At 41.1% G+C, this 22,312-nt stretch overlaps 1 protein-coding gene across 3 annotated transcripts in view; it reads left to right on the forward strand.

The window, feature by feature from the left end:
* LOC134351580 (cyclin-dependent kinase inhibitor 1-like) overlaps positions 1-22,312 on the forward strand; it is a 41,223-nt gene that overhangs the window by 14,259 nt on the left and 4,652 nt on the right. For all 3 annotated transcript variants that reach the window (XM_063057924.1, XM_063057923.1, XM_063057925.1), the window contains exon 2: positions 1,349-1,751. In XM_063057924.1, the coding sequence (XP_062913994.1) occupies positions 1,355-1,751 (397 nt within the window). In that variant the 5' untranslated portion in view covers positions 1,349-1,354. The remainder of the gene's footprint in view (positions 1-1,348; positions 1,752-22,312) is intronic.

Here is a 22,312-nt window from a genome sequence, read left to right on the forward strand (position 1 = left end):
TTCCTTCCTGCGTTTCTCCGTGTAAAACACGTTTTCCCAAAGATTTGATACAAAAATAAAAATTGTTCTGTTCCCCTCGCGTAGAGCTGCCGTGTACGGTTTACAGTGCGGTGCCGTGATCAAACTGGTGTGAAGCGAATGACATATGGTGTGTTATCACGTAGAGGACCTGGGAATCCCAAGATGGGGTGGAGGAGGCAGCGGGAATTCCCGAATGCTGATCTCCGTCACCCCAAACCGACGAGTGGACACATTTTATCCCCTCCCCCCCCCCCAACAGTGCAATTTACTGAAAATCGATCTGTTCGGCAAAGCGATGTTATAATTTCATGGAAAACTTCATAAATGCTGGTGGTTGTTCACACAGATTTAGTTCGGCGTCTCTTAAAACAAAGCAGGAGGCCTTCGAAATTCTGAGATATCTAGAAATTAATGTATCTAACGAAAGTCGTTGGCTGGACAATGCTTACGGTGGTGATTTTTTGCAATGCTGAATTCTCCAGACTGGGGAAAACTGTAGTCTGTTTTCCCATAGTCTTTTAGTAGAAAGCTTTCTTACAACTGTAGTAAAGTGCGCTGCAGTGTTGTGTTCGGCTCTGTTCTCTGTCAGTCACTGTCTGCCTGACCTATTCCAGCCCCTCCTGAAATGGGCACATCGGCGACTATTTTTATAAAGTTAGACCAAGGAGAAACGGTTCGTACGTGCGTCACTGGCTTTGAGTTGGGTTTGTAACGGGAAGTGCTGCCTGCGGTGTGTGGAATGCGATCATTACACAACCTACAGTTAGTGGGATTTAGCGCCACTGAACCGCTGGCGGGGAAATGCGGCTCGGAGGAGGCAATGCTCATGTATCTGATGGGAAAAAAAAGCATTTAAGCTCGGTCACAGGGTACACAGTGTGGCGAAAGGGGTGGAAGTGGTTTCAACGCGGGAAAGCATCGCAAACCTGACGCTTAAAAAAAAGTTGCGTGATACACTAGAAGACCCAAAAAAAACACACCCGCGGATGCGTCTGCTGCAAATTTATCAGCCGTACAAAATTCCCCCAAATAATTGGATAATTCCCAAAATCTCCTCCCCACCTCTCTTTCTCGCACAAACACACATTAATTCTGCCGTTTCACTGCAATGTACAGTTACGCCATGTAAACCAGTTCTGAAACAAATTGGTGCAAACTTCTGCAGCGCCACGATTTGTTGAGGATTGCTGTCAAACTAATGTAAGTTGTACCGTAGCGACTGACCATCCATGGGGGCAAACTAGATTTGCTAGGATCACCGTAGACTGATAGATGCGAAACTTTGACAAGTTACAACTTTGAGTTAAAGATTGTCTCCTCTGTTCAGGTAACTATGATGGGTCTAAATTCCGAAGAACAGAAACTGGAAGTAGATCTTAAAAGTAAATCTGATCGTGTCCGAAGGAACTTATTTGGTCCCGTTGATCACGAGCAGCTGCAGCAGGATTTTCAGCATTTACTGCGGGCAAATATTGAAGCTGCCGGACAAAGGTGGAATTATGACTTCGGTAAGGACATTCCAGTAGAAGGAACCCTTGAATGGGAAGAACTGAAATGTCAAGACGTCCCAGCCTTTTACAGGAGCCGCGTTGTCAACAAAGCCAAGCACTTGTGCGGACTGCAGGAAGCTTGCGTAAAGAGCGACTCCGATCAGCCAGCGCCTCCCAGCAAGGAAATGAAAACCCAGGTGACTCCTGAGTCCAAAAGGCGGCGGCAGACCTGCATAACAGGTACAGATGGACTTACTTTTCATGTAACATTGTTTTCACTTTGTGCGACTTCGCACTATCTTTCTTAAGTTTCACCAGAGTTTGTCGATCAGGGTCGGGGCAGCTTCCAGGTGGACTGACACCCATTTCCACTTCCGAGCTGACTTGGACAGGATTCAAATTTATTCCCAAAAAAAGGGTAGGTTCTGCCTCTGCCGCTAAATTTTTTTTCCTTCATTATTGACTGCATTTCCCTCCCCATTTGTGGCTAAGGCAGAATCAGTTTGGTATCAGTGCCACGCAGCTTGACTCCGATATCATTCTTCCGTCTTTTCTCTCCATACTCCAGACTGTCCCTGAAATCGCCTCACCTCTTCTGCCCTAGCACTTTAGAAACCCTAATCATGCATGTCCATTAGAATGGGTTATTACAAGCCTGTATTAATTCCACGTCCCACCAAGACCGGCCCATTCAAGTAGCTGCTCAGATGCATCTTAAATATTATTACTGTTCCAGCCTCCACCATCTCCTCTGGCGGCTGGTTCAATCTGCAAACTTCTTTCCTGTCTGAAAACTCTACTCTCTGGCTACAGCTCTTTCTGTGTATTTTGCACCCTTCAGCCCTTATGTTGCTCTTTTGAAATTCTGTTCTCAAGATCACTTGCCTCTTTAGGAATTCTTTTTTTTAAAAAAACGAGGTGGAATCCATTTCAATGTTCAGTGTGGGATCCATTTTTAATTATCTTACTGAAGTGCCTGAAGGACACTGAGAAGTGTTATTTATGCAGTAAGAACACATTGAAGCCTTATTTTTGCTTGAAGTATTATTTTTGACATTAATGGTAAACCGCATTAATGGTAAAAATCCAATAAATTTTAAAACCTAGAATATTCTTATCACTTTTTCTGTCAAGTATGTTTGCATTTGCAACTATTTTATTCATTAATTTAAAATCCTCCAGCTTCCATTGTTTACTGTTTCCTTAGAAAGTTTGATCACTTTATACATAATACTCCTTTGAAACTTTGAATTACGATGCTTCTCATTTAGTTACTGCTCAAAAATGGAATTCAGTGAACTGTATGGCAGAGTGGACTGAACTGCCAGTTCAAAGCCCACCTGAGATTCTTGATTGGAGCCTTAGTTTACGTTCAGGGTCAGGCCTCATTGATGTTCATCAGTCAGGCTGCAGGAAAACATTGAGAAATGCAGGGCAACTCACTTATGGCCTAATAAGTCACCAGGCTAGGAAAATGTAGATCCCAAGGTGGTGAGGGGCAATTCAATCTCAAGAAGCTCATATTCTTCTCTGTACTATCCTGAATTAATAAACATGGAAACACCACGTATCATACACCATTTATTTGGATGTAAAAGGGGCCACTACCTGATCCTGGTTTGACTGATCTGGAGTAGGCCTGGGCCACAGCTAATGCCAGAATTTACCAATAGCCATTATCCTGACATTCCCTATCCCAAACCCTATTCAGAGTTGAATGGATGTCTTTTTTTATATTTTAAAGATAAAAAAGTCATAAAAATGTATTTTCACTTTGAAGCTTAACTCATTTATTTGCAGTTTTCACTTCTTCTTTGATAAAATTGAAGTAGCTTGAAGTGTTTAGTTCTAAGCCTTTCACCTCTGTGTAAACATTCCAAATAGTGGTCTATTAATGGATTGTATGTAGCATCTAGCCTGAATAAATTTTAAAGCAGAACGTTAAGATTTTTCTTCACAGTCCTAAAGCAATTTTTCTCAATGTGAAAGTGTCAAGTTGAATTTATTTAAATTGTACACCAATCCCACAACATGAGGGAGTAAAAATCTTTGTGTTATGACTCTATCACAATATACAGACATGTGAATTTAAAAGTCTAATGGCTTATAGAAAGAAGCTGTCCTGTAGCCTGTTGGTCCTGGCTTTAATGCTACAGTAGCATTTGCCAGATGGAAGCAGCAGAAACAGTTTATTGTTGGGGTGGCCGGTGTCCCCGACGATCTTCTAGGCCTTCTTTGCGAACCTGCCGCTGTAAATGTCCTCAGTGGAGGGAAGTTCACATCCACAGATGCACTGGGTTATCCGTACCACTCTCTGCAGTGCCCAGCGATCATGGTTGGTGCATTTCCCATACCAGGCGGTGACACAGACAGTCATACTCTCAGTGGTGTCCCTTTAGAAAGCCCTGAAGATTTAGGGGCTCATGCTGAACTTCTTCATCGGCTGAAGTGGAAGAGATGCTGTTGTGCTTATTTTGCCACACAGCCGGTATGTACAGTCCAGGTGAGATCTTTGGTGATGTGTATACCGAGGAACTTGAAACTACTCACCCTCCCAACTGCAGACCCATTGATGTTGATCGGGGTGAGCCTGTCTACGTTGAAACACAGAAAAATACATAAAGGTTTGTAAGGACACTTGAAAGAATCAAGCAGTAATTTGGGCCCAACTCTAATTATAACAAGCAGGTATATTGGTTGTAGGAATGCATCTGGAAAAACAGTTCTACCAAGATCCCATCAACATGGTTCATTTGTCACTGTAAATTTACTATCAGAATACCTATTCATCACCTGGAGAATAATTATCTTGCAGGCATTTACAGGAAAATAAAGAAATACAATAGAATTTATGAAAAGCTATACATAAATAATGACTGACAACCAAACGATGCGTAGAAGAAGACAAATAGGGAAAATTCTTTTTTAAAAAAATGGATAGGAGCGTACAGACTGTCAATTAGAGTGTCAGAAATAAACAGAACTAAGATAAGGAAAAGGTTGTTCAAACCATCAAAATGCACAATTCCGATTATATTTTAAGATGACAACTTTTTTTCAACAAAAATAATGTACAAAAAATCCTGACTTATAAATATTGATTTTAAAAAGTGGAGCTTATTCAACAAACTTAAAGAAAAAGGAGCTGGTACAGCAGATGCTTCAGTTAGTAATTCCATCATTCCATCATTACTGCTCCTCTTACTTGCTGCTTCTTAGTATAAAACTTAAAAACCTTTTAGTGTCAGCTTATTAAGCACAATGTTTAGACAGTGCTTGGAGGAGCATTTACATTAGCTTCTATCCAGCAGTCAGAGAGAGCAAATCATAAACACGAGGTTCTGCAGACGATGGAAACCCAGAGCAACACAAAAATGCTGGAGGAACTCGGCAAACGAGGCAGCATCTATGGAGGGGAATAAACTTTTTAAACTATACTTGGATGTGGGACATTCTCAAAACATAAAATATTTGTTTTTGTATTTGGTCTAATGTAATCCCTTTTTGATATTTGCAAGTATTTTTAAAATATCCTCTTGAAACTACATGTTTTATCTATCTGATTAAAAGCATCTGAGTAAAATATAGCAGCTTAAAATATGCATCATGTTAGTGTTTCCTCGATTCATGATTTCTGCATCGATGAACACTCTCATCAGTGCATTCGATGCACTCTGTAAAAATCCGACCTCTGACATCCCACCTGTACTTTTCGCCAACCACCTTAAATTTAGGCTCCGTCATAGTAGCTATTTCTGATCTGGGAAAAATGTACAGGCTGTCCACCCTGTCGGTGATCCAGAACTCTACAGAAAATCCAGATATGATGTACAGAATGCCATGTTAAGAGTGAGTGAAGTTAGAGATGGAATTGGATACATGCCAGCTATGGCAGGGGTTGCAGGGTATTAATTCCTACATGGTGAACCCTAACATCATAAGTGGCCGTGATACTGCTCTCTCCAATGAACTGAACGCATTTTATACATACTGGGAAAGGGCGAATAAAAGTACACCTGTGCGGATCCCTGCAGCATCCGGTGAACCTGTGATATCTACTTGAGGCTAATGTCAGAACATTTTTTTTAAGGGTATGAATATTGACAAGGCATGAGGCCCAGATGGTGTGCCTGGTAGGGCAGTGAAAACCTGTGCCAACCGGCTGACTGGAGTATTCCAGGTCATTCAGACTCTGCTGCATTCAGAGGTTCACAACTGCTTCAAAAGGGCATCAATCAAAGTTGTGCCCAAAAAGATCAAGGTGATCTGCCTCAGCAAGTATCATCCAGTGGCACTCACATCGATTGTGATGAAGTTAGAGGTTAGTCATGGCTAGAATTAACTTCTGCCTATTTAAGGACTAGCACCAACTGCAAGTTGCCTACCACCAAGATAGGTCTACAGTGAATGCAAACTCAATGGCTCTCTAATCGACATTGGACCTCTTGGACAATGACGTACCTATGTCAGGCTGCTATTTATTGATTATAGATGTGTTCAACACCATCATACCCTCGGTACTAATCAACAAGCTTCAAAAGCTGGGCCTCTGTAGCTCCCTCTGCAACTGAATTCTTGATTTTTCTCATTGGGAGACCACCATCAATGTGGATCTGAAATAACATCTCCTCCTTACAATTAATACAGGTGCACCTCGAGGATGTGTGCTTGGCCTGCTGCTCTACACGCTCTACACCCATGACTTCATGCTTAGCCACAGCTCAAACACCATCTATAAATTTGCAGATGACACCATAGTTGTTGGCTGAATCTCAGGTGATGGAGAGGAGTGAAATAATCAGCTCATTGAATTGCAGTCAATGCCAGTATGGCAAAGGAATTGATTGTGGACTTCAGGAAGAGGAAGTCAGGAGAACACATACCAATCCTCCCCAGGGGTCAGCTGTGGAAAGTTGAGCAGTGTCAAGCTCCTCTACGTCAACATCGTTTAAGGTCTATCTTGGGCCCAATATATTGATGAAGAAGGCACACCAGTGGCTATATTTCATTAGCAGGTTGAGGAGATTTGTTATGTCACCTAAGACTTCAGCAAATTTCTAATAGATATACCATAGAGAACATTCTTACTGGTTGCATCACTGTCTGCTATGGGGGGGGGCGGGGGGGGGGGGTGTCCAGTGCACAGGATTGGAAAAAGCTACAGAAGGTTTTAAATTCAGCCAGCTCCATGGACACTAGCCTGCTGGCCATCAAAGACAAATTCACATCAAGAAGGTGGCATCCATCATGAAGGACTCTCACCATCCAGTACATGCTCTCTTCTCATTGCTAGCACAAGAGCCCAAGACACACACTCAATATTTTAGGAACAGCTTCTTCCCCTCCGCTACCAGATTTCTGAAGAGTCCGTGAACACTACCTCCTCATTTGCACTCTTTTTACAATAGTTTTTTTGTTTCTTACTGTAACATTAATTTTTATGTATTGCACTGTATTGTTGCTGCAAAACAACAGATTTCACAATGTATATCAGTGACAATAAACTCAGGAGGTTCTGTATATGCTGAAAGTCTAGAACAACACATTAAAAATACTTGAGGAGCTCAGCAGGTCAGGCAGCAACCATGGAAATAAATAATCAGTCAATGTTTTGGGCCAAGATCCTTCTTCAGAATTGGAAAGGGAAGGAAGGTGGTGGGGGGACGGGAAGGAGTACTGTATAAGCTAGAAGGTGATGGGTGAAGCCAGGTAAGTGGGTGATAATAAACCTGATTCTTATCATCTTACCCCTCTATCAAATCATCTCTGGTCTCCCTTCACTTCAAAGAAGTACCTAGATCACTCACCCTATCCTCTTAGGATATGCTGTCTAATCCTTGCAGCGTTTTGGTAAACCTCCTCCGCACCCTCTCTAAAACTTCCCCATTCTTCCTATAATGAGGTGACCAAAACTAAATACAATACTCCCAGAGTGGTCTAACCAGAGTTTTATAGAGCTGCAACATTACCTGGCGATGCTTAAACTCAATGGCTAGACTAATAAACGCAAACAGGGAGGATGCCTTCTTAATCAATTCATCAACTTGCATGGCACCTTTGAGGGATCTTTTGACGTGGACCCCAATATTCCTCTATTCCTCCACACTGTTAGAAATCCTGCCATTAAGTTTGTACTCTGGTTCAAGTTTGACTTTCCAACGTGTATCACACTTGTCTAGAATGAAATTCATCTTCCACTTCTCAGACCAACTGTCAATGTCCAATTGTAATCTACGACAGCATTCTGCACTATCAATAACTCCACCAACTTTCATGTCATCCACAAATTTACTAACTCGCTCTTCCACTTCCTCATCCAAGTCATTTATAAAAGTTACAACAAGCAGGAGTCCTATTACAGAACTCTTCAGAGCACCAGTAATTACCAACCTCCAGGTAAAGTATGCTCCTGCCTTCTGTGGCAAGCCAGTTCCACATCCACACCAACAACTTTCCCTGGATCCCATTCCTCCTGACTTTCTGAATGTGCATATCATGGGGAACCTTATCAAATGCCTTACTAAAATTCATGTACACAACTTCCACCGCTCTACATCAATCAATTAGTTTTGTCATTACCTTGAAAAATTCAATAAGGCTTATGAGGCACAAACTGTGCCCTGCAAAACCATGCAGAGTATTTCTAATCAGACTATGCTTCTCCAAATGTTCTTAAAACCTGGCTTTAAAACTCTCTCTTCCCCCCCCCCCCCCTGTAGTTTGTCCACCACTGATGTAAGACTCACTGGTCTATAACTCCCAGGATTATCCTTTACCTTTCTTGGATAAAGGAATAACATTTGCCACCCTCCAATCTTCTGTTACTATTCTGTGGTCAGTGGTGGTGCAAAGATAATTGGCAAAGGTGCATTAATCTCTTCCCTCACTTACTGTAGTAACCTGGGTTATATCTAGTCCAGCCCTGGGGGATTTGTCTAACACAATTTGTTACAAAAGTTCCAGCATTTCCCCTTTCTTAACAACAGCATGTTCTATCATATTAACCTGTACTATGCTGTCTTCACATTCATCAAGGTTCCTCTCACTGGTGAATACTGAAGTATTTATTAAGCACCTCCCTTATTTCCTCCAATCCAGGCATGTTTCCTCTTTTATCCCTGATTGGTCCTACCCTCATTCTTGTCATCCTCCTGTCATTCGTGTATGTGCAGAATGCCTTGTGGTTTTCCCTAATCCTACTCGCCAAGGCCTTCTCAAATCTCCTTCTCTAAGGCCCTCCTTAAGCTCTTCTTTGGGTGTCTTATTACTCTCAGCAGCCCTGTTTGATCCTTGTTTCCTTAACCTTGTGTATCTTTTCTTCCTCTTGACCAGATGTTCCACTTCTCGTTAACCATGGTCCCAACCATGGTATGTTGTAAAATGATTATTCACTTTATTTAAAGTCAATCGGTTGACTTATTTCGCAGCCTATCCATTTATTTTTCTCTTCTGCTCAATACACACAAATCACCAATGTTATTTTCTGTGCTCAAGTCACAGTGTAAGTTATGAATGTTACCAATCTTTGTTTGTAACTCCGTCTTTTTTTGCTTGCCTTCTGCTTCTCTCTGCTGTAATCACTACATTTTAGCTCCTGATACCCTGCTCTCATCCACAGTGTCCTGGCCTACAATCCATCTCCTCCCATCCACCAGGTTTGGTCTATTAAAATCCCCCTTTCCAGTTCAGTCTCTTGGTTTCCATTAGCCTTCCACTCTCCCAAAACCATTTCCATTTTGCTACAGACCAAATTTCCACGAGCCTGACCTCGTGAAAATATGGTGGCTTTCTTGGAACTGAATTTGATGTGATGGGCCATCAATCAAAATAGTTGTGTGCATCCTGGACCTTCCAGTCAGCCTTAATACTTACACTAGGGTTACTTGCAGTGAAGTTTTCACCCATTTCTTGTTAACAGGATTAGCCACCAGGCCCCAAACAGTTCAATGCAGTACATGAAAACTATCATTTTAATCACTGCCTGTGGTTAATAAGAAACTGAAATAGAAACTGCTTGAATTACTCAGCACATCAAATAGGGTGGTAGAGTGGAGAATATTTATATGCCTCATTGTCTGAACTCATTACTGAGCCTATGCACGTAACTGATTCATACTCGTAAGGCTGAACTTCCTTTATGAAATCAGCAAGGGCTCATTTAGCAAAGCCTTGTGGAGTCAGAATATGATTCGCTGATGAACTGGTGAGACAACTGTACAGGGGAGATACAGCTAACACCCCCAGGGAAAATGGTAGAGCCAAATACCTACACTCTGCCTTGCTGTGCATCAGTACAATACAATCATGAATAGTTTTAAGCAGTAACTGTTTTGAAGTGTTAAAATGTTTTCTTTAACACTAATATAATGAAATCATACATGTAAAGAACATTTCTGCAATTTTACTCCAAAAAAAATTTATTATTCCACGTTTAAGTCACATCAATTAAGGAGAGTGACAATATTAGATATAATACTTTTATAACAGAAGTTGTTAACTTGTTTGCTTTTACTGTTTGCAAGTTCTGTAAGTTCATAGTCAAAGATGTAGCCATTCCATTCCTGCCATTTTGTCATTCAAACTCTTCAATTTGCCATTAACGAAAATTAAAAGGAAGGTTCTGGAGTCAGTGAAGTTCAAGTTTAATTGTCTTTCAACCATACTTCAATACCCATGATTACAGCCAAACAAAACAGTGTTACTCCAGGGCCAAGGTGCAAAACACGGTACCAACAGTCATACACAGCATGAGCTATATCACATGTAAGATGGCAGTAAAATGTAGTTACACAAAAAAAAAAGTCCAAGTCCCTGAGTCCATGAAGTTAGACCATAAGATATAGGAGCAGAAGTAGGCCATTCGGCCCATCAAGTCAGCTCTGCCATTCAATCAAAGGCTGATCCAATTCTTCCAGTCATTCTCACTCCCCTGCCTCCCCCACCCCCCCCCCCATACCCATTGATGCCCTGGCTAATCAAGAACTTATCTATCTCTGCCTTAAATGCACCCAATGACTTAACCTCCACAACCACTCTTGGCAACAAATTCCACAGATTTACCACCCCCTGACTAAAGTAATTTCTCCGCACCTCTGTTCCAAATGGACGTCTTTCAATCCTGAAGTTGTGCCCTCTTGTCCTAGACTCCCCTACCATGGGAAATAACTTTGCCATATCTAATCTGTTCAGGCCTTTTAACATACTGAATGTTTCTATGAGATTCCCCCCTCATTCTCCTGAACTCCAGGGAATACAGCCCAAGAGCTGCCAGATGTTCCTCATACAGTAGCCCTTTCATTCCTGGAATCATTCTCATGAATCTTCTCCGAACCCTCTCTGATGTCAGTATATCCTTTCTAAAATAAGAAGCCCAAAACTGCACGCAATACTCCGGGTGGTCTCACGACTGCCTTATAGAGCTTCAACATCACATCCCTGCTCTTATATTCTATACCTCTAGAAATGAATGCCAACATTGCATTCGCCGCCTTCACCACCGACTCAACCTGCAGGTTAACCTTTAGGGTATCCTGCACAAGGACTCCCAAGTCCCTTTGCATCTCTACATTTTGAATTCTCTCCCCATCTAAATAATAGTCTGCCCGTTTATTTCTTCCACAAAACTGCATGACCATACACTATCCAACATTGTATTTCATTTGTCACTTTGCCCATTCCTCTAAACTATCTAAGTCTCTCTGCAGGCTCTCTGTTTCCTCAACACTACCCGCTCCTCCACCTATCTTTGTATCATCGGCAAATTGAGCCACAAATCCATTAATCTCATAGTCCAAATCATTGACGTACATTGTAAAAAGCAGCAGTCCCAACACCGACCCCTGTGGAACTCTACTGGTAAGGGTAGATATAGGATCAATGGAGTGTTGCAACAGGCTGCTGTTGTACACAATACAGCTGGTCTTTCACCTAGCAAAGGGTGGAGGGCAACACCGACGCCAGCATGGACACTGTGCCACACTGTTTCTGGCAACAACTCCGACTCCTCTCCTGGGTAGCTGCAAGCAGTCAACACCAAGGCTTGAGGCCTAGTCTTTCACCTAACAAACACCGGAGGGCAGTGAAGGGTCTAGGGCGAGTGGTCATTATTGGGAGATTGGGGCTGAGAGTCAGAAGAGATGCTATAGATAAGTGCAGGGAGAATTGCTTGAGCATCAGAACTGCAAAAATGGAATGACAATTGGGTAAATGGACGGAGGAATGTTGGGTCTGGGGCTTTTTATTAAGGGCTTCAGCACTGGGAGGATCAGAGGAACCACAGTAGTTCTCAAGGATCAGAAGGTCAGAGCCAAAGCCTTGGGAGGTCAGGTCAATATCAAGTGCTGGGTCAGTTGGATTCCAAAGGAATAAAGTACTTTCCTCATAATCCAGAATTGTAATGTGAGGGCCTGGTTATGCTGGGAGTGGCCAATAGTGGCTACTCCTGGGACAATTGATTTGAGTTCTCTCACAATGCTCCAAAAGGAACATTGCACAGGGGATGATATCGTGCCTGAATCAGCAATAAAATGAGAGTCACACCAGTGCCGTGCGTTAGGAAATGCACAGTCGAATGTTCAGCTCACCACCAGCCTGGGAAAGGCATGAGTTTTAATTACATAATAATGCAAGGAAAACAATGTTTTGTGATTGAGTTTTAGGTAAAGACCTGTAAACAGTATGTTAAATACCTTCCATCTGAGCACAATTTCTGTTTGTTGAATTTATCTCAAGTCCTGTACTACTTGGCCGCTAGGCTAGGGGTCACTGTTGTCCATCGTTTCTTCCAACATAGCACAATGGCTTTAGCTTCATAGAAGACAAGTTAAATAAACTTTATTTTTGTGGATGGCCTAGGCTAAACCACCTTCTGTTATGCCAGCCTATCCTTGGGTAGTAATGTGCATGCTGCATTATCCTAACACCACAACCTCCTATTGATGCTGGCTTCCTCTTCCTTGGAAAACTATAGCCTTGTGTTTGATAGTGTGGAAGATAGTTATAGGCTAGGACCTTGATGATGGCAATAAAAGTAGATAACATGATAAACAAAGCATACAAAGTACTGCCTTTCATTAGCAGGGACGTTGAATAAAGAAGTGGAGAAGTTATTACCCCAAATTTTAGAAGCCTTGGTCAGACCTCAGCTGATGTACTAGAGCCAACTCTGGCACCAAGGTTTAGGAAGGATGAAATGGTATGGATGGGCTGAAAAGGAGATGTTACCTGGGGTGGGGTGGTTCATTTGTGAATAGACACTGCAGAAGCTAGGTCTGTTCGCCCTGGAGTGTCACACACAAAATGCTGGAGGAACTCAGCATTTTGTGTGTGCTGCTGGGATTTCCAGCATCTGCAGATTTTCTCCTGTTTGCTCCCTGGAGTATACGAGGTTAAGAGGTTCTGTTTGAGATATGTAAAATAATGAGTGGTATGTGTAGGGGTAAGCTCAGAAAACGTCTCCCGTATCAGATGGAAATAAAACTAGAAGACACAAGTTTAAAGTAGTGATGAAGTCATACAAAGGTAAGTACCTTGAATACACTGCTTGAGAGAATGGCTGACAGCACTTACAAAGTGTCCAAATGAACACTCAAATGGCTCAGCCATAGAGGATAATGGATCAAATGCTGGTCGGTAAGAGCTGACCTCAACACTTCTCAGTATTCAGAGATCTGGGAAAGACTTCCCTGCCACTAAATAGTGCTTAGCTCTCCCAATGCCAGCACTTACTGTTTGGCACTTTGCTATGGATCCGTAATAAGATGAGGCAAAAAGCTTCCTTATGGCCTTCATTACATGTTCCTCTAATTACAAATCTGAAGTTAGCATAACAGGACATGCCAGCCTTTGAAAGAAAGAAACTGGATACATTACATTTAACATAGTTAGATGTAAAATAATAGAACTCCAGTACACATTTCTACAGGCGTTACTCCCCATTTTATGACTGTCTGTGTCAAATAACTGCTGTCACCGACAATTAAATAAAATAACTGGGCCCAGAACACACGCACTCTTACTACTCCATCACTGCCATAGAGCATATAGGAGGGAGACTGAAAATGTGGCTGAGTGGTATCATAACAACAACCACTGTCAGCAAGACCAAGGAGCTGATTATTGACTATGGGAGAAGGAAAGCAGAGGTCCATGAGTCAGACAACAGGAATTCTGCAGATGCTGGAAATTCAAGCAACACACATCAAAGTTGCTGGTGAACGCAGCAGGCCAGGCAGCATCTCTAGGAAGAGGTACAGTCGACGTTTCAGGCCGAGACCCTTCGTCAGGACGGTCTCGGCCTGAAACGTCGACTGTACCTCTTCCTGGAGATGCTGCCTGGCCTGCTGCGTTCACCAGCAACTTTGATGTGTGGTCCATGAGTCAGTCCTTGTTGCTTCATCCTTAGGATAAGAGGTGGAGAGTATCAGCAGTTTTGAATTCTTCATTGTTATTATTTCGGAGGACCTGTTCTGGACCCAGCATGTAAGTGCAATTTCAAAGAAAACACAACATTGCTTCTACTTCCTTAGACAGTTAGGAAGATTCGGCATGACATCGAAAACTTTGACAAACTTCTGTAGAGGTGTGGTGGAGAGTATATTGACTGGTTGCATTATAGCCAGGTGTGGAAACACCAATACCTTTGAACAGAAAATCTGACAATAAGAAGTGGATACGGCCCAGTCCATAATGGGTTAATGCCCTCCCCTCCATTAAACATATCTACATGAAATATTGTGGTAGGAAATCCAACATCAGGGACTCTCACCACCCAGGTCATGCTCTCCTCTTGGCTGCTACCATCAGGAAGAAGGTACAGGAGCCTCAGGACTCACACCGCCAGATTCAGGAACAATTCTTTCACCTCAACCATCAGGCTCTTGAACTAAAGGAGATAAGTTCACTCAACTTGTCCCATCGTCGAAGTGTTCCCTGAATGTATGGAGTCACTTTCAAGGACTCTCCATCTTCATGTTCTTGAAAATTATTGCTTATTTGTTTATTGTTGTTATTTCTTTCCTTTTGTATTTGCACTGTTTGTTATCTGTTGCGCACTGGTTGAATGCCCAGGCTGGTGCAGTCTGTCATCGATTCTATTATGGATTTATTGAATACGCCCATAAGAAAATGAATCTTGGGGTGGAATATGGTGACATATATGTGATAATAAATTTACTTTACTGGAACTATGAACTGTTCCCTCTTAAGCTGCGCAGCTGCGAAGTAACTGAAATGCACATAGCCTTTGTTGCTGCATAGCTGGAATTTTCTTTTGTATAGTATTAATATTGTTTTGAAATTATGCTAGTATAATTTTGAAATCAATGTTAATATAATTGTGAAGTACCCTGTAATTAATTATGTGTTAATGAATAGAATCCATAAAATTTCTAAATAATAAATGTACCACACCTTCTACTTTGAAATATTTTATTGTGTTCAACATATTTACATTGTCAGTGTTTCAAGTTACAACACTGTTACAAATTGTAACAATAAACACAAATTACAAGTCAGTAGCTTTTTTTTTGAAATATGCATACTTTGAATATTTGGAATGAAAATTGAAAATCACATACTTTTGATTTTATTTATGGTCAGTATCTTGATATGTAAAAATATTGCCAATTTTCTTTGGGAGTTGGGTTTGGATGCAAAGATGGTAATTCAGAATCTATGAGTTGCAAAAGCCATTCTACCTTAAATTTTCTACAAGCTTTGTTTTTCAAAGCATTTAACTCTTCAGCTTTTCTTTTTGACATCCTTGGGATACTAGAAATAACAGTAATTATTATTTGAGAATCCTAAAAATAATTATTACTTGAAACATTTTAAGGTAAGTCAAAAAAATAAAATAACCACAGTTATTTATGGAAACACAGTTTTACCTTGTTCCAACAATTTTAAAATTAAAATATTATTCGATAATGATTTTTCTAGAAGATTACTTACCAAAAATGTCAGAATATAGAATATTTCATAACGAACAAACACAAACCACATCTCACAAGTAAATGATGTCAGGTAATCAATACAACTTGACAGGCACAATGGCAAAAATAAAATGTTTTGACTAGATGGCATTGGCGTTTAGTGGGCCAGTAGTTTATTAGCAATGAGCTATCAACTTCCGTTCTGTGTTTACAATTTGTAACATTACTGTTTTCAGGCCACGTAAAAATTCTCTGCTCAGACCAATGGTTGGTCTGTGCAGCTGTAAAAAAAATTAGAGGGAATGTTGGACTTTTTATTTACTTGTGTGTTCACACTGTTCTGAAGTCTGAACAGAAAACTGTTATTTTATACAAAATTTTTATACAGAATTTATACAGAAATAACTGTTATTTTTATACAGACTTATCAGTTATGAATATTAATCATTGTAAGTTGTGTATGTTTTAGTTCCTTACTTGCAAGACCAATCATCATTCACAATAGAAGTGTTAAAGTCAATCAAAACTTCAAGCGAACAGCTGATCTTTTAAAGTTAGTAAAGCCATTAGAACCTTAGTTGTTGAGTATGTTTCACATCCCTCTGTTACTCTGATCTCATCTCTCTCAGACACTCCCATTATGTAAAGGGACACTGTTTTAGGAAGACCTTTCTGGAACAATCTCTTTGCCGAGGCCTCGCTCGTTTGGCTGGAGTACACACTGCCACAGTCTCTCCTGTCTGTAGTAAGAAGAGGTGTCTCCAGTGGTCTCACTTCAAGAATCTCATTTGACTACAACTGCCCCAGGTTATCGTTGCCTTACTGCAACTTGCACATGTATAAAAGTTCTAATCCCCAGACTCCAACCTCTGGTTTGGATCCATCTTTAATTTCATTATCTTAGTTGCTGCTGGCTCCAAGCACTCTGATCTTCGCCATGACTCTTTATTTATGCTGGTCAATATGTTCTTCCTTTTAGGATGCCATGCCATTTCTAATTATGTCTTTTTCTCTTGATGTACAGACTGAACTGTAAAACTGTATAATGCAAAATGTATTTGGCTAATGTTGTGATTCCTTCAGGGCACATTATGTGAACACAGAGATTCGAAGACCATTTTGAACAAGTGTTCTGATCCCCTTGATTGAAATGCAAGTTACTTTTTAAAGTGATTAAGTTATTGAAGTGAAACACAGTCATTTGCAATTTTTTGAAGATGATTGACAAAGACATTTATATTGTCATCATTACGACATTTATTCAGATAAATTTCCCTGTATACTTCCAGTGGTTCTGTAGTGACAAAGGTGACATTACTTTTGAAAATATACTTTTTATGATAACAACAGTGCAAAGTAATACCCCTTAGTAAATTATCATTGCTGTTGATTTACAGAGACAGAACATGTAAAGTTTTATCCCTATTATATTATGTCCTCCCCCTCCCCCCCAAAAAAATTAAAACTTTTCTGCAGAAATAAGTATGGGGAAAAACTACTTATCTTAGAATAATATTTGCACATCTTTAGCCCAGAGATTAGTTTTCTCCCAATTACTGATGTCTTCAATGGGTGCTTTAAGTTTGCTTTAACACCAAATTGTGAGTCACCAATGATATCACAAAATTAGGATAACCTTACTCGAGTGGGTTTATTCCCATCTACCAGTGTCAGCACTTAGCTCATTCACAATGGCAGCTAATTGCAAAGAGGGAAGCTGATGTCTCACTCACAGGGTGGCTGTTGAGAGATGAGTCAGCACTATGAACATGCACCCTCATGATGGTGAGTCAGCACTCTAAATGTGCACCCTCATGCAGGCTACCTTGGAAATGAGAGTAAATAGTGAGGGAAGCTAGAAATGTTGAGATGATGAACAAAACTGAAGGGAGGTAGTAAGGGTTAAATGGCAATAAGGTCTAATGTGGGGACCATTTTATGGGGCATTGTGATCAGGTCACTGCAACAGATATTATTATGGTCACTAGAACAGAGGCACGTTGATCCAGTAACTTTTATCAGTCATGTCTGAATTAAGAACTTCCCCTAGATAGGGACATAAATAATTAAAAACATGCATTGAATTGACTTTATTTCTTACATCCTTCACATACATGAGTAAAAATCTTTATGTTACGTCTCCATCTAAATGTGCAATGTGTAATCATAGTAATTTATATTAATTTATAATAAATAGAACAGTCAATGTAATATAGAGTACACTCGAATCAGCGTGAGTTCATCAGTCTGGCCTGGTGGAAGAAGCTGTCCCGGAGCCTGTTGGCCCTGGCCTTTATGCTGTGGTACCGTTTCCTGGATGGTAGCAGCTGGAATAGATTGTGGTTGGGGCGACTCGGGTCCCCAATGATCCTAGGGGCCCTTTTTACACACCTGTCCTTGTAAATGTCCTGAATCATGGGAAGTTCACATCTACAGATGCGCTGGGCTGTCCACACCACTCTCTGCAGAGTCCTGTGATTAAGGGAGGTACAGTTCCCGTACCAGGCAGTGATGCAGCCAGTCAGGATGCTCTCAATTGTGCCCCTGTAGAAAGTTCTTAGAATCTTGGGGGCCCATATCAAACTTCCTCAACTGTCAGAGGTGAAAGAGGTGCTGTTGTGCCTTTTTCACCACACAGCTGGTGTGTACAGACCATGTGAAGTCCTTGGTGATGTGGATGCTGAGGAACTTGAAGTGTTTACCCTCTCAACCCCAGATCTATTGATGTCAATAGGGGTTAACCCATCTCCATTCCTCCTGTAGTCCACAACCAGCTCCTTTGTTTTTGCGACATTGAGGGAGAGGTTGTTTCCTTGACACCTCTGTGTCAGAGAGATGACTTCTTTCTGTAGGCCACCTCATTATTGTTTGAGATAAGGCCAGTCAATGTAGTGTTGTCAGCAAATTTAATTAGATTGGAGCTGTGGGTGGCGATACGGTCATGGGTATACAGGGAGTAAAGGAGGGGACTCAGTACGCAGCCCTGAGGGGCTCCTGTATTGAGAGTCAGAGGGTTGGCGGTAAGGGAGTCCACTCTTATAACCTGCTGGCAATCTGACAGGAAGTCCAGTATCCAGCTGCACAAGGTAGGGTCAAGGCTCTGAGCTTCTTGTCAAGCCTGGATGGAACTATGGTGTTGAATGCTGAACTGTAGTCCAAGAACAGCATTCTCACATAAGCGCCCTTCTTCTCCAGATGTGTAAGGACGGTAAATTCTGAGTCACCAATGATATCACAAAATTAGGATAACCTTGCTCGAGTGGGTTTATTCCCATCTACCAGTGTCAGAACTTGGCTCATCCACACATGGCAGCTAATTGCAAAGAGGGAAGCAGATGTCTCACTCACAGGCTGGCTGTTGAGAGATGAGTCAGCACTATGAACATGCACTCTCATGATGGTGAGTCAGCACTGTGAACGTGCACCCTAAGCAGGCTGCTATGGAAATGAGAGCAAATAGAGAGGGAAGCTGGAAATGTTGAGATGATGAACAAAACTGGAGGGGGGATATTAAGGGTTAAATGGCAATAAGGTCTAATGTGGGGGGCATTGTGACAGAAATTATTATGGTCACTGAAACAGAGGCACGTTGATCCAGTAACTTTTATCAGTGCTGCCTGAATTAAGAACTTTCCCTAGATATGGACATAAACAATTAAAAACGTGCACATTTTCAGTGTGCAATTCATACATAAAATACAACTTATTTTTCAAGCAACACACATCAAAGTTGCTGGTGAACACAGCAGGCCGGGCAGCATCTGTAGGAAGAGGTGCAGTCGACGTTTCAGGCCGAGACCCTTCGTCAGGACTAACTGAAGGAAGAGTGAGTAAGGGATTTGAAAGTTGGAGGGGGAGGGGGAGATCCAAAATGATAGGAGAAGACAGGAGGGGGAGGGATAGAGCCAAGAGCTGGACAGGTGATAGGCAAAAGGGATACGAGAGGATCATGGGACAGGAGGTCCGGGAAGAAAGACGGGGGGGGGGGGAACCAGAGGATGGGCAAGAGGTATATTCAGAGGGAGAAAAAGGAGAGTGAGAGAAAGAATGTGTGCGTAAAAATAAGTAACAGATGGGATACGAGGGGGAGGTGGGGCCTTAGCGGAAGTTAGAGAAGTCGATGTTCATGCCATCAGGTTGGAGGCTACCCAGACGGAATATAAGGTGTTGTTATTTTTCAATCCAGTTTCATTTATTTCTCAATGACTGAATAATACTGCATAAGTTTATAGGGATGTTTCTTAAATATTTTCACAAGTATTTGATGAAACAATTTTCTCAACTTAAGTTTCATGAAAGCTGTAAACTTCAACTTCTCTCCCCACCTTTCATAAGACCAGGGAAATTGGCAGGTGATGTGGCGGGTGCTTCAATTAAACGTTCAGGAGGTGCAATAATTTTAAAGATTGCTAGACTTCAGAGTGATTAGAGGAGTTCTGAGGTAAAACCGGGTTTGGTTTGCTGGGTGAATCTGAGGCTTGACAGATATGGTCTATAGAATCTATTGATACGATCTCTGGGTACATGCCCTGATTGTTTTGGATTGGAACTTGACACTGGAAAGCAAATACAATCATTTGCTTTGGAAGTACGGGTTGAAACTCTTTGGTCTGGCATTCTGTTACTCGGCAGCTCCAGTGTTCTGAATTTTGCACCATTATTTTGCAGACTGGCCACCAATTTAGCAAACTTAATAGTCTTTATTGTGTATATCTAGTATAATCTCATGTAATGGCAGTCTGGTAATGAAAATTTGCCCTTATGGAATTCAGAAATCACTATCTAAACATTAGGGATATGGAATACATATTTGCATTTTCAGAATTTATATGAAAATAAATAGAAAAATAAAAACAATGTGTACAGAGAACTGAACTAATTTACCAAGGACAACAATCACAGGTGCCAATTATGAGATTTGCTTGGAAACTGACAAGGGTGTCCTTGAAGCAATTTTGGTGATTTGGCACCCCAGGTCGTAAGAGTGCCAGACGAGAGGGTTTCAGACTCTAGATTGGTTTCTGAAATTGTAAATTTTGTACAGATATGAGACAACTGAAATCAGGTGGCACAGAATAGCCTGACTTAACTTCCAATGCAGAATATTTTTGAACCAAGACATTCTACACTCACTTCCCCTGCACTCTTTCCAGACTAGTGTACCATCCATATTTTTTGATCTCCTGGGTTCCCTGACTATTTTACCAATAAATGAAATTGGATGAAAGTATTACAATATTATTTATAAGTTTTAGATGAACTTGTACAATCAAAAGTGCAAATCCATCACTCAAATATATTCACCTTCTCGTTTTTTATTTAACATTTAAGTTTTTTTTGCAGTTCATCAAAGCTGTGAGTTCAGGCTGGACTGTATTGTGCTTCACAGTGGGCTCCTTCCTCTTTATGGGATTATTTATGTTTGCCCAGGTAACTTGGGCTGTGGTATGCTTGGATTAGAAATGCAGCAGACCCTCCTAAAGAACGACTCTTTATTGTCAAAAAAGAAGCGGTAATATTGACAGAGAAACTGACTCCTTCTTCACCATGCTTAGTAGACAGACTTTGAAACCTTGCCACAGCTTTTTCTGGAAGATTTGTTTACATGAAAGAGGAATAAGTAGGTCAGGAACTTCTCCAGCCCACAGAGAAAGATTGTTCTTCTTCTGACTCTCCATCGTGAACTAACAGGGGGCACACCAATAGTGTTTAGGCGTAGCTGGGATTCATACTGTTGAGACTGGAATGATTTGGCATTTATTTGTTTGCCTGATACCCATAAGGAAGCCTAGAGTCTTTCTGTTTAAAAGTATCAGTTATGCAGTTGCTCCTAAATACATTTTTTCACTACACAGCAGTACTTTGGAAGTTTTAATCCAAAGAAAGATTATTTATCTACACAGCTTTCAAATTAAGAAATTTATTAACTCCAGAACAATCTATTTAAATTATTATTGCTAACTATTCTAAAGTAGCATGTGTAAAACCACAAAGGATTGCTTATGACTGTCTTCATTTCTAGAGTTCGGTAGAACAACCAGTGTTAAACTCACAGCCTATTTCAAGACAGTTACATGTTTTCATGTCCTTTCATAGATTCTGGTTGTTAAGGAAAAATTAGCATTGCTGCCAAATTCTATATATATGGTGGTTAAATATGAAAACTAACTTCAAATATTTCCATTTCAGTTATTATAAAAATAATATAGAGAACATTTGCATTTTCATTAAGAAGAAGGTTCTTCATATAGATAGTAATTGCAAGATCAAAACTCCAATGGCTTTCATTTATCCGACACCTCCCCCCCGCAACTCCAAACGAAAGCCCAATTAAATCTGCGTCCTACCAAAAGATGGAAGTGTGAACCAAGTCTGTAGACTTGTCAGGCTACTGTTGAAAGCACCAAATGGATCTGTTTTGTGGCATTCACCTCCAGTTGATGCATAATGACAGCCTTGCTGAGCCGTCAGCTTCTGGTGGAATCGCCTCAAGATTTTTGGCTTGTAGAGGACTTTTGGATCAATTCTTTCAATCACTTCTTTCCCCATTCAGCATTAAGTAAATGCCGGCCCACTGGTGCAGTGGCATCTGCACCAGTCTTCGAGGTGGTGGTCTCGGGTTCAAATCTGGCCAGCTCCTTGCATGCTGGGTTGAGCATTGAGCTGGCAACTCGACCTCATAAAAAACAGATAAAAGTGCGAAAGAAGTGGCGGGGTTTCTGCCCAGTGCGCTACAAGGCGCAGAAAGGAACAGCAACAATTAAATAAATGAGAGTTGGGGGTGATCATTGAACCTCCTGTAAAGTTAACTGAATTTTAATTTGTGAGCTCGTAGAAATATTTGGTGTACCCATTCAAGGTGTTATTTAA

The sequence above is a fragment of the Mobula hypostoma genome, chromosome 9 (genome assembly GCF_963921235.1).
Source record: "Mobula hypostoma chromosome 9, sMobHyp1.1, whole genome shotgun sequence".
Classification (NCBI taxonomy): Eukaryota; Metazoa; Chordata; class Chondrichthyes; order Myliobatiformes; family Myliobatidae; genus Mobula; species Mobula hypostoma.